This window comes from Euwallacea fornicatus, chromosome 5, assembly GCF_040115645.1.
Source record: "Euwallacea fornicatus isolate EFF26 chromosome 5, ASM4011564v1, whole genome shotgun sequence".
NCBI lineage: Eukaryota > Metazoa > Arthropoda > Insecta > Coleoptera > Curculionidae > Euwallacea > Euwallacea fornicatus.
In genome coordinates, this window is record NC_089545.1 from 2,346,414 (window position 1) to 2,360,136 (window position 13,723).

Sequence of the window (13,723 nt, forward strand, 5' to 3'; positions counted from 1 at the left end):
AAATGGCCTCATGCAATAACGCAATATCCAATTTCCAGGGGAATAGCTACAATATAAAATAAATAAATAAAATTTGCTTTTCTTTTGTCAAAGTAGATGGAGCCGATTAATTTTTAAATCGTTAGTTATGAAACGGTATGTGCAGAGCAATTTCATGTGAGCGCTTTCAGTAAAATATTTTCATTAAATATTCTGGCCTTATGTTATTTGTTTCAAAATTTAAATGTTGCAGTTTAGAGCTTTGTTAAATAGCCGCTGTCCACTAAAAAAACGTTCTGGATTAATTTTTTATTGCGCTAATGGAGATAAATAACTGTTATCGAATGAATATCCTGGAATTCTATTTTTTTTAGATATTCACTCATATTCGGTTCAATTTAAACAATATGAAAGTAGAAATAACGTTTCGGAAATTTATCTGGGATCAGCGCCGAAAAAAAAATAAGTCTATTGGTTTATGATTTCCTCGGTATGAGGTCTGCGCATCTGCACTCGAAAACGAAAAAGCCGTTGCAGTTGGTTTTCGAAATTTTAAGTGAATTTGCAAAACCCAGGCTCGTTTCATTAAGATAAACTGGTATCGGCAGTGGTGTCTTAAACTTAAAATGTTCCCTGCGCAGCTTATCTCTCTGCACTATCACCGATGCGTGGTGTAAAATCCATTAGTACATAGTTAAATGTAGAAACCCATACCTACATGTACCCATAAAAATTCTTCCTAAAAACCTTTCCAATTTCAGACATTATTTTCAAATTTACCAGGAGATAAATTTGATTCTTCCCTGTTTTCAATTTATACGACTGACATATCTTTTACTTCCATCATCAAAACATAATAAAAAATTCAATATTCCAGCTCAAATATTATCCCACTCCCAAAAATGTATTGCCATCCATCGAACAAGATCTTGGGGTAAAATCGATAAAGAAAACACCCGAAAAAGTAAATTTCACATCATGTTTATTATATAATTCGTTTTGCAGTTGTAAAAAATATACACATAGTACAAACCAATAATGGTTGAACAAATAAATATATCTATTTACAGGATGTTTATTATATAATTCGTTTTGCAGTTGTAGAAAATATACACATAGTACAAACCAATAATGGTTGAACAAATAAATATATCTATTTACAGGACTGTACAAAAATAATACAAGAGGAAAATAATTACATGTTATCTTGCACCTAATAGCTATAAGTCGCGTCATCTGTACATACAATTTGTTTGTGACATATCTTATTCATATTTGCAATTTGCGCTTCAACCTATTTATAAAAAATTGTCAATTGTAATTAAAAAATCAATAAAAAATAACAGAATTAAGGAATGAAACAAACTTTTGTCCTCAAAATTACCCTCAATTTAATTAGGTTCATTATCTTTATTACTATTTACCACAGTGCATCGATATCAAAAATTAGATATTTTATGCTTGTAGAAGGTATATGGAAACTATTTGAATCGATAAGATAATGTTTCTGCCTAAGTATTATGATTTTTAGAATATATAAATATACAAGCGGACCCTAAAATTTGTCAAGAAAAGAGAATAAAATTAATACAATTTCAGTATTGCTGGTCTATGTATGACTAGAAACTATATAATGATACTCTACAGTTTACACATGCATCAATACAGAAAATACTCAAATTTCCCGGATTAAACCCTGTCAAAACCGAACAAAATCTCCCGCGACCCCAAAAACGCGTAATATGTCACAAAAAACCGTAATTTTTTAAGTCTTTCAATTCGAAAAATATATACCTAGTCAGTCAGGAAAATTATCACACAAGATAGGCCTGTCCGCCATTGTGGGCCCCAGAGGCCTGCAACACCACGTGTGGACGCCACTGCTGAGGTACGCCCCTCCTAGCTGAAGCCCCTCTCTCCAACGTACTATAATCTGAGTCTATACTAGAATATATGTGATCAGAAATCGGCCTTGGTTCTTGCGTAACGCGCCTCGAAGGCCTAGGAGATGGTGTGGCAGTAGTTGCAGAGGAATAATTGGCATCCTCCGCCTCTTGAGGAACTCCTGCGGAGTAGGCAGGAGGAGGAATCATTTGCATACTAGGCGAGGGTGGTCCTTGGGACCTGATCTTTTCAGGGAAATGGTGATGCGAATGATGGGTTCCATTGGCCACCACCCTCGAATCTATGGTGTAATTGTTAATATTACGCCGATAATTTGCGTTGATTTTTCCTCTAGTTTCTACGGGGGGAAGGGCGTACTTCAGCCTCTCCCAAAACCTTCGTTCGCCCCATCTGACACGTTCAGCGGTTTTGAAGTACAACCTCAATTCTGGATCCATTATAACTTCTTGAAACGGACCATCCTCGATTATTACTAGTTTATACACCCGCCCTTTCAGAGCTTCATGAAAGGCCTGCCTCAAGTCAAATCTAGCCCATTCAGTCTCGATAAAGTTCCTTGTGAGGATCATAATAAGTCTCCTGCTCGCTTCTGAGGCTTCCAACACTGCTGAAGCGGCATGTTGGTTATAAGCAGTGTTCGAAAGGTCTCTATAGTGTAAGCACAGTTGATATCGAGGCTCAAGCTCCCCGGACAAATTATGAACCACCCACTCTTCGTCTTTAGGGCTATAACACACAAAGGCGTCATAGAGTTTGTCACTATCGTCAAACTGCTTCGAACTAGAGTCCCTAAAATTGCACAATCGAACCCCGTATCGCGAATACAGCCACACGCGGACAGGGTCTCTAAAAACGAACCAGAGCACTATGGCGAGCAGCATGAGAATCACTATACATAGAGTCACTACAACCATGGGCCAATAATCACTTACCAGCATTGAGTCTATCACAGAATTGCCCGCGTAGTAGTCACTGCACACCGTAGTGTTAAAGTCTAGTTCACGGCTTTGAGCTGGTTTTGTCTCCGGTATTGAGCACATCACATTTGCACTGTCCACCACTTTGACCGCATTATCAGCGACCCATGATGTGAGACCTTGCAGAAACTTGCAACGACAAGACCAGGGATTCCCGGCGATGAATATTTGCTTCAATCGTTGTTTGTAAGCAAGCTGCCACACAGGGAATATAGTAAGTTTATTTCCATCCAGGCGAAGCACCTCCAAAGAAGTCAACGGGTCGAAAGTCTTGTTACTCATGGTTTCTATTATGTTATTTTGCAGGTAAAGCTCCCTTAGGTTCTCTAAATGCTCGAACTCATAACCTTTCAATTGCCTCAATCTGTTGTCTTCCAAATGCAACACTTGCAAAGAGTGCAAGCTATTAAATGTGCTGTTCTGGATAGATTCTACATTGCTGCTATTCACAAATAGGGTTTTTAAATTCTTTCTCCCAATGAAGGCATGATTGTGCAGTTCCTTGATATAATTACCGTCTAGATAAACCTCTGTGGCATCCATAGGGATTTTCTGAGGTATCTCGGCGGCTCCTTGCCCTGAACAATCTACAACGTTAGTGTTCCACGTTTGATCATGGTAGCAGCTGCAGTTGTTAGGGCAGGTCATTTCACAATCGCAAGCATCAAAATCGCAGCAGTGACATAAAGTAAAGCAGTGAGTTTCATATGTACAAAGAAAATCAGACGGCTTGGATTGGCTAAGAGGCATGTGGGTCATACCTCTGGAATGAGTCATCTTGCACATCACATTATCTGCATCCATTACTTTGGGGTATTGTCTTGATCCAGACATGCTGTTGATGGCTTGTAACCATTCCATGGTGCAGTCGCAGTGGAAGGGGTTACCCCCGAGGTAAACTTCAGGAAGCGACCTGTTAGTAGGGACTGGGGTGAGTCTTAGAGCATTTATGTCTACACTGGTTAGATCATTTGCATACATGTCCACTCGAGCCAAATTAGTTTTATCCAAGAAAGTGTTTGCGTGGATTTTCTTAATAAAATTGTTGTTTATGAACAGAAGTTCCACACTGTTGGGGATAGACATTGAAGAAATATCAGTAATCCTATTGTGGCTAGCATCTAATGTTTTCACCCCAATTTCGTCTTGGATTTTGTAGTAGTTGCCCAAGTGCTCTATAAAGTTGCCATGAATATCCAGCCACTTCAAGTTGCTTGGTATAAAGGCATAATCAAACCATACTAAGTGGTTTTCAGATAAATTCAACCACAACAATGTGGCCAGCGTAGCGAAAACCCCATTAATATCCGTTAGGAAGTTTTCATCCAGCCTAATTGCCTCGACTTGGATATTTCTTTCAAAAGTGCCTCTCTCAATGTTTTGAATTTTGTTTTTGGCCAAATTCAGGACCTGCAAACTAGGCAAGTCCCACAACATTCCCCGAGTTAAATTTCCGATAGTGTTATCGATCAGCCTTAATCCGGTCAGTTGATTTAAATTCCTGAACGAGCCATTCCGGAATTCACTTATTTGATTCTCGCCCAGATCCAGCGTCTTTAAAAAAGAAAGTTCCTGGACTGCCTCGGGAACTTCGGCCAAAGCATTCGAGCTTAAATCCAATTCCTTCAGCGCCGAACAGTTTTGGAAAGCGCGAGCATCAACAGTCACTATCAAATTGTTGTTTAAGGTTAATTTACTCAGCACATAGAGTCCATTGAATAAATGAGGTCCGATGGTATTCAAACGATTCTCTGCCAAATTTAAAGTGTGTAAATTGTAGAGAGGCAAAAAGGCATTGTCCTCTATAAAGCCTATGGAGTTGTTCTTTAAATCTAGGATTTGCAAGAAGAATAAGTCCTTAAAAGTCCTGGAATCGATACGAGTTAAGGCGTTGTGAGAGAGGTTTAGGACAATCAAGCGAATAAGCCCTGTAAAAGTCCCGTTGCCGACATGAATGCTGGTAAGTTGATTTCCGCTTAAATCCAGCACGAGAAGTTGCTCCAAACGATGGAATAATCCCTTAGCCAAAGAGTACAAAGAGTTATTTTGTAAGTGAACTTCTTTCAACTCAGGAGATCCGGCGAACAATCCTTGAGGCAAAGTTCCGATCTTATTATTCGACATGTCCAAAGTTTTTAGGCTGACCAGTCCGGCTAAACTTTCCCCGGACACGTCAGTGACATTGTTATATTGTAAATTCAGGTTTTGTAGCCGTCGAAACTTGGAGAAGCCGCTGTCCTCGCCCAATAACCGAATGTCGTTGAAACTCAAATCTAAGTTTTGAAGTTCACTGGGACTACATTCTGGACCACTAATTCCTATTCTTTCCGAGTTGCGGATTCTGTTTCGGGTCAGATTCAAAGTTTGCAAGTTAGTCAAGGAACACAATGCGCCCTCAGGCACGGCTCGGATATTGTTGTCTGACAGATCCAAAACTTGAAGTTCCTTTAAACCCTCAAAACTCGCACTATCCAGCTCTAAGTTCTTTTGCGGACCCCACTCGGAGTTGAAACTGTTTATTTGCAGCTTTTTGAGGTTTTGCATGCCATTGAAGGCATTCTGCTGCAAGTTCAGCAGCTTGCAGTTTTTTATTTTCAAGTCTTCGAGCTCGTGGAGCTTTTGCAGCGACCACGGCAAGATACTTTCGTAGAATATGGCACTGGAACAGGTGATTTTCAAGCGAGAGGTGACGTCTTGCGGGATGTTGGTGAGGTTGGCTCCATGTTCATCTAATAACCTCACGTTGCAAGTCACAGCCACTTTCGAACTTCCTTCGTTGTTATCTGGGAGCCAGGAGCAGAGCTCACTGGACGCGAACCTCGTAGCGCCACCCAATCCAAGACATAGAGCACCAAAAACTAAGAGCAACATTTTGATTTGCTGTTATAAGCAAAGTCTCAACATAATCCTTCGATGGCCACTTTTACACAATTTCACAACCGAAATACTAAAAGCACGACATTTGCTATGGTTACCATAGCAGTTCGCGTTATCGACTTAAATAACTTATTTCCTTCCCGACACGAACATCGTCGAGTCGGAACTTTACGATTGAGATGGATACAACTCCAGCTCTCTCCGACTTTGAAACTAGACTGAAAGCGCTCTGAGAGATACTGCGGTATAAGCACGGTTAGGGGGAATGGGCTACGCGCAAGCGCCCGTTTAGTTCCTAAACAAAGCGCTGTTCAAGAAAAGGGCAGCACCGAACGGTACGTAATGATGCACTTCTTCGAGTGGTCGAACACCACAGATAATACGTTAATTAAGATTCTTTTCAAGATTCGATAAGATGTTTGTGTTTTGAATGAAGAGAAATAGATGCAATTTTATGAGTCAACGTAAGTTGATTGCAAATTAGAATTCATTGCTTTGAGATTTTTGCTTCATTGCAAGAACCCTCATCTGTGACACCAACGATCTGCTAGAAAATCTACGAAAGAGTTTCATGGCTAATGCAGTGTGTCCAAGATACGTGTGTCCAGCATTAGGACCTCCGAAATGGCAATAGATACAGATTCAGGTAAATATGAGAAAAGCTGTGCATTCAAATGGGTAATTGTACGACGCCAACAGATCTATAAAATTATTTTGGTTTTTCAGTTATTTCGAAAAAACCGAAGTCTTCCAATTCCTTTATTTATTTTCTTTATTCCTGACTTATTATACTTATTAAACGTTTCATATAAAATATGTTCAGAATCCATCGTAGAATCCAAAAATGCAATAAAATATAGGGCGTTCCATTTTAAATAAGCGAGTCGACATCTACTTTCGGTATAACTGGAGCTGCCGCCATCTTGAAAATATTTTTAACGCGTGTCCCCCTACGACTTAGGTATATCCCCCCCTTTTCAGATTTTTCCAAATTATGGTTTTCCCACAATCGATCGAGAGACTTTCCGGATTTCCCCTGTTTGCATTTTGGAATGTGTATTAAAAAATCTATATAAAAAAACAATAGGTTGGGCGGCGGCGCTGATTACTTACAAACAGAATAATTTATATGACTGCATCAGTCCAGTAATCTTATTTTTGTTGTATAATAATAACCGAATAAATTTGACCTTATAATGACTCCTTAAAAGTTTTTTTTATTAAACGATTTACTTATTACTGAATCACCCACTTCATAAGAATTTAATCGATCGACTCGAATCGAAATTGAATTTATCACAGCTATCACTATATCTATCACCCATCATCAGGCATAATTTAAGCACTACTTAGTCAATAGTTATGGAATGATATTAGAAATAATTAAAGTGGCTTCTTATCGAAAAGTGTCGTTATGAAATAGCTAGTTTGTATCAGTTTAGTTTGCAATTTTAAAAGCAATATGTAATGCAGCACGTAATCATATGATAAAACATAATTCAGGGTAATTCGATATCATTGAAGCCTGAGTGTTATGCTTTGCGTAAGGAATCAAAAACAGATTTAAAACTTACTCAAACATAAAGCGAAAACGCATTGTATGAGTCATAAATCACTCTGTATATAGTTGTCGCCAAAGTGAAAAATGTAGGATATCTCGTTGATATCCAAATGACCCAATCATAAAACCCAGGCCAGGACCCTCCCGACACAAGGACGAATCTTGATATCTTCCTGTTCGACTTGGCATATATGAATGAACCAAAGACCTTCTTTCGCAGGCAAATTTTCTTGATAAATTAAGCAATCTGGGACGAAATCCTCAATTTAAAAGGAGATATCAAAAGGGCGAAAAGTCTATTTGCCTTATCTTAAGGACGGGATGTTATCATCCCCTTGACCCGGTGGGTGCAAATTTGGGAAAAACAAATTTGAATTTAGATTGGGTAATTTTTCATAAGATTTGCTTCTAGGAATTAGATGGAACGGAATGTGTGGGGAGTAATTCCAATCTTCCTCTAAATGGAATGTGAAAAGTGGCTTTTGGCTTTTTACACTTAACAAAAAGCTGCCCTTGATGCTTGACTTCGGTTTCCGGGTAGTGGTGTGTAATAAAACTAAAGAATATTATAAGGGCCGTTTCAGTTTAGTTTACGATCCTAGGTAATATTACATCTGTGTTACACAAGGCACGACAATCTTCGGTAACATTAAAAAACGATTTGTGCAGATCCTTGCCGAAAGCCGTAAAATTTACAGCGCTGTCGTTCAAAAAAATGCTTTTTTTACAACCGAAAGGAAAAAACTTAATTTTTATTGCAGATAACTATAAGTTAGTTTGTGGACTGTGACCCATTTTGCAGCCCTAGGCCCTGTTATGGTTTTTTACGGTTCTCACTTAACACCGCGTTTATTGCTCCAAGAGTAGAAATATCGGCCTGAGTTTCCCACAAACATCAATAAATCAGTGTCAAACGTACTGTGGCACTAAAAAAATTAAAAGTTATATATATTGTTTATAGCACCCTTAAAAGTGAATTGGGTTCGTAACATTTCGCAACCTTTTCATAGATGCTTTGGAGGCTTAAAAACTTTAATAGATTAGGTGTGAAGAGAGTTATTTATGATACTTGTAAATACGATATTTTTTGTTGCAAGTGAAATTTGCCAGAAGAGAGGGCAGAGATATAGAAAAATAATTCAAAAGACGAAGAATAATAAAACAGTAGTTAAAGAGATTAAACAAAAAAATTTATAACCAAATTATAAAATGAATAATGGTGATTCGAACCTAACAATACTGACTTCGAATTTGATGTACACCAAAAGTGGCCCTAACTCTTATATCCTCCATATACTCTTTCACGTTGTTAATAAAAAGCCAAACCGTTTCCCATCCTTCATCTGGTGGCTCTAACGATTATGATAAACCTAGATTGAATTAATAGCCGATCATCATCTTCGTCTTTATCATTAAACCAACAATGTTTTAATGGTTTTATAAAAACAGACGAATTAATTCTCAAGAGAAAATAACAGTTCAGCCTACGCAATGCGCATCTTTCTATTACATGCCCTAAGTCGATTTTAAAAACTTTACCTGAGATAATGTGCCGGCAGTAAGTTATGTTCAAACCCTGTATTTTAGTCCCTTTTTTGATGGATCTAGACTTTAACAACCAAAAATTGCATTCGCGTAATTATGAGGGCTATGTGTTTTATTGTGCATTGCGTTGGTTATTGTAGTGCAATGCCAAGCACTGTAGTCTGCTATGATAACTTTAAAGTCAAAAACATATCAACAAAAACACTTTGGAAGGTGAGTCTTCAGTATATTTCAATGCTATAAGAACGCTCTTGATGGCGTAATTTATCAGTTTTTTGATGGGGCCTATAGGACGGCACAATCATAAATCAGGCTTAATACCTCGACGATTTCCGCCGTTTTTTAATGGTAAAATAATGCGCCTTTAGGTCAAAATTATACTGTTAGGGTAGTTAGACGGATTATTAAGTGTTCTGGACATTCGCCCTGTAATTTGACGCAGAGGGTACGAAAATCATTTAATCAAGCCTATTTTATAAGTATATGGTATGGCGGGCTAATGCCCGACTTTCCTAAACATTTTCGAAAATTTACGATCTCCGAGGGCAGCTTTTAAGCGAAGAATTTATTGAGGTCTGAAGCGCTTCTAAGGTGGAATTTAAATTTTTAATCCTCGTTCAATACCTCGAAAAGTGCCACTCCGCGACACACATGATAAGCTGATAAGACACTTTATGACAAATTGAACCAACATTGAAATTAAAAAGTGCATTATTTGTTTATCCAAGTTTAGTAATCTAAACATACAAATTGTGTACTAAATCACTGACGCTCCAGTGTTTGTCGGTCCAGGACATTTCGGTATACTTATACAATCATGGGTGGTCTTCACGACATTTAAAAATAACAATTACAGGGCCTTGATTTTTATTAGTTTAAAATCGGCTTCGGACGAATCTTGTCTACATTTCTTTTGCTGTTGCATAAAATTGCTTAGCTGTCCTTGTCCTTGAGTTTTAACACTGGCAACGTGCCTCTCATTGTTCCTCGCCAGAAATATTTTGACTGTTACATGTGAAAGATTTGCTTTTTTTTTCAATGCTTGCCCTTCATGTGAAACCCTTTGTGTAAGCGCGGTAGATAATAATCCTTGACCAATGTAAGCTACGAGTTTTAGGAATTACGCACACATTGTGCCGAAGAATTGACACCTAAAAAACATTGTGGTGCTCAAAATACATTCGAAGGCTCACCCAAAATTTTTGTTTCTTAGCAAGCACATGAGTCACTCATATGAACGAACAGTTTCCGGATTTGTCCAAAAATTTATTTAATTTACTGACTAACGTTGTTTCAACGCTTTCGTTCGCCAAATTTGTGTAATTTCACTATATAATCATATGATTGTTAACCCTCCGAATACCGGGTGCTATGCCACCGGGTGCAGGCTGGCTGATGACCCTGCGCGCAGGCAGTTGACGTAGCTAACGACCTCACGCTCTATTTTCTCTCATGTAAACTTGTTAAAACAAATTCTTTCTGTCTGTATTGCATGGTGCAGAATACATTTTTTTACTACATAACAATGAATTTATTACGAATTTTTATACTTCAGAAAACGAGGAACTTGGTACTTCTGTTAGTCCTAATATAAAATATCTTAGTCAACTGTGTGAACATCACCGAAAAGTAGTTAGTCATGTTGGTTATTGTGTTGGCTCCTTTTCTTTTTTCTCCGTCCTTTCATTTTTCCACGGAATTTCTTCATCTACCTTCATTGATTGTTGAGATCCAGTTTCTGTTCGCTCTGAATGGAAATACCATACGTGGTTTGAGGGTAGAGAAACCAAGTATGTGGTGCGACTCGAGGAACCAGATTTATACGACCCTACTCGAGGACCAAAATGTATGATCCATCCCGATGATCCAAATGTGATACTACTACAAAATGGCAGGCATGATGATTATGCTGCTTGGCTGTACCTATGATCGAGGGACGACTACATAGTCCTGGCATTTGAAACACACTGCGAAGAAAAATCCGGCAGTCAATAGAGCGTTGCTCGCAACGTGTCCATCAGGAAAAAGAAGCAAGGTAAGGTGCCTCGAAGGATTGGAATGACCTCTTTCAGCCAAGCAGCTAAAGAAGATATAAAGGTGTTATTTCCGCTCAAGAAACATTGATGTCAAAGTCGACTTCAGATGCCGTAGGCATAAGAAATTTGTCTGTAAAAAACATCAATGAATCTCCGTTATATTCAAACGAAGTAATTAATTTTCTTCAGCCTCTTGTATTTTAATGTTAATTTTTTAATACTTAACATTTCAAAATATCTTTCAATTTATTGAACTTGTTAGCAAAAATTGGTGAGTAAAGGGGTAGGGACTTGAAGGGTGGAGCCCTTGACCAACACGAGGTACGTCGTGTAGAATTTTTCTTTTGGTTATTCGGAAGATTAGCCCGCGTAAAGCAACGAAATAGCCAAATTCTCCCTTCGACAGGAAAAATAACTAGAGAGAGAAGTGACGTACACAATTGCTGATGCACGCATGCATTAAAATAGCGAAATTTTCGTTTTTATTTATTGTTAGACTTTAATATACTCAAAAGGTAGAAAATTACAAAAATTTAAGATTGAACAAATGAAATTTTTATTAGGTAATCTAAAATGCTACATTTTTTGGCAAACGCGAACAATGATTTTGGAAGTTCCAGATGTCTCAAAGTTTGGCAACTTTGATTAGTCAATAAATAACTCATGAAATTTGTCGAAGAACTCACTTAAAGAACGCTGTTTGAAACTGTACAGCCCATCAAGACATTATTTATTTAGGGTAGAATGAGAGCTTTCAAAAAATCGTCGTCTGTGGCATTTGCGAATTCCCTATCTAGTTCGATACGAATTCTCCCGGTTGGATTGTCGGCCATTTACATTGTACTCAATTCTCAAATTGCATTTGCAAACTGCATTGTTTGAAGGATTTAGCGTGTTCTCTGCGGATCGAGGTAGACGAATTTCATGTTTTGATAATTTCAGTTTCTGGCTTAAAGTGTCAATCTGGAACCACGTGCCTTCGAAACAAATAACAGTTTCAAACATATTCTGCCCTTCCAAAAATCGAATTTATGGCTGGAATTCGTTTTCCAAATGGCAAACTAACTCAATCCGGAGCGATTTATCTAACAGCTACGAGCTGCCAGATAAGGATGATGTATCTCTTTTGATGCAAACAGAATCATTTACGTTGTCACCTTTTCGACGATATGTCAACACACTCTCGATTCCTTGGTTCATAGGCTAAAAAGTGTGCTAAAATTCGATGCATTTCCCCAATCCTCCTGCCATCAATCTTCCTTCCATCATGAGGAGGGCAAATACTGTTTTCGGTGTAGCCCAGTAATGGAATGAGCGACCTTTTTTTCTGTTGGTAGGTATCCGATTTTGGCCATTTTACCAGAACCGGACAGAGGGGCAATAGCTCATTGTTCTTGTATACTGTAGAGGAATTTATGGGAGGTTATAATAAACCGACTTTGCTTTTTGGGTCGATTTGTTAAAAAACGAATTGCGGCATATTTATTGCGTAGCAGATGCAAGGTTGGGAGAATCAAGGATATTTATTGACGTTTCACAACCTCTCAAGTAATAAACCGACTTATTACCTGGAAAGTGAGACATAACAGTTAAAGTATTTTCAGAGATAAATACTGTGAACTCTTCAGTTGTAACTACCAAACAGCTTAAAAATGAGTAATTCTAAGCGTAGAACCGACACCCTTTTGGGTGCATAGAGATATTTTTAAATGCCATCGACTTAAGACGTCCTTTATGTGGTTAAAGGCCACAACAGTGTGATGGGACCACCAAAATACAGATTAACGCCGAGTCTTCAGCCTAATACCCATGATTATAGTTTTTCCAAATGCCGGGGCTTAAACTTAAGGTTATTTTCTGAAGATGCTGTCCATTGTTCGGGGATTAACTCTCGGGCACATTAACCTTCTACAATTGAGACTGTTAAGATTTAAATTTCCAAGAGTCGGACCTTACAGTCGAATTCATAAGTGTCGCCATTTATATTCTAATGTTTGAAGGTGAAATGCTAAAATTTAATTTCTGAGGACAATTAAGCACTAAACTGGACATTCTATGTTTAAATGAGCGCAGATGAGATGACGGTTTTAGCCGGCAAAAGCTTTCAGCTAATTAATGTCGTTTCAGGAGGAGCAAAGCTCAGATTAGAGCATCCTTTGCTGTTCGGGGCGGTCCTGCTGGATAATGGCCAGGTCGATGGTTTACTGCTGCCCCAGGTCTTGTCGGAGCCCTTTTTGTCCTTTTACGACAGGGGAAATCGTATGTGAATGGCTTTTAGTGGATAGTTCGGTTTTTGCGCAGCTATTCCACTTTTCCATGTAAATTTTAGCAAAGCATTAGTTTATTTGACCATCAGAATAATTATGTGGATAAAAAGCGGAACCCTGTTCGCCTTAAGTTCTTCAAAATAGCAAAAAACTTAAGGCGAGCTTTGCCCAGTTATGTGCGTAAGAACGAATATGTGAGACTCGAAGAATTTCTCTGGATGCTAATAAACGAAACGTGTAATAATCGCTACAATTTAAAAGGCAAATTCCTGGGAAGTGGAAGAATTTCTCTTGATTTCGAACACAAATTTTCGTTAAAGTTAAAATTTTTATCTCTGCAGTCGAAGAATTCCTTTGAATTGCGATAACCAGTTTATATTTACAAGGTATTTTGGAGCGCACCTAAATCTTAAAATGAATATTTTGGTTAGCCACCGAGCAGCGCCACTCGGTGGCTAGGAAACGCCTCCCACTTCAATCCATCGATTTTGAACCAACCTACCCTGAGGAGCCAGTGTGGCGCGCGTCGTTCGTCAGAAAATCTATACATCCAAAGGGCTCATTGGAAAACTCAAC

The 13,723-nt window shown here is 38.4% G+C and overlaps 1 protein-coding gene across 1 annotated transcript; it reads right to left on the reverse strand.

The window, feature by feature from the left end:
- Positions 1 to 944: 944 nt before the first annotated feature.
- Toll-7 (Toll-like receptor 7) lies at positions 945 to 5,961 on the reverse strand. Its single transcript, XM_066281936.1, has one exon. The coding sequence runs from the start codon at positions 5,730 to 5,732 to the stop codon at positions 1,794 to 1,796; it is 3,939 nt and encodes a 1,312-aa protein (XP_066138033.1). The 5' UTR covers positions 5,733 to 5,961; the 3' UTR covers positions 945 to 1,793.
- Positions 5,962 to 13,723: the final 7,762 nt, after the last annotated feature.

Bases quoted from the DNA above. Each gene is read 5' to 3' on its own strand.
- Toll-7 (XM_066281936.1), bottom strand. From the start codon at position 5,732: ATGTTGCTCTTAGTTTTTGGTGCTCTATGTCTTGGATTGGGTGGCGCT.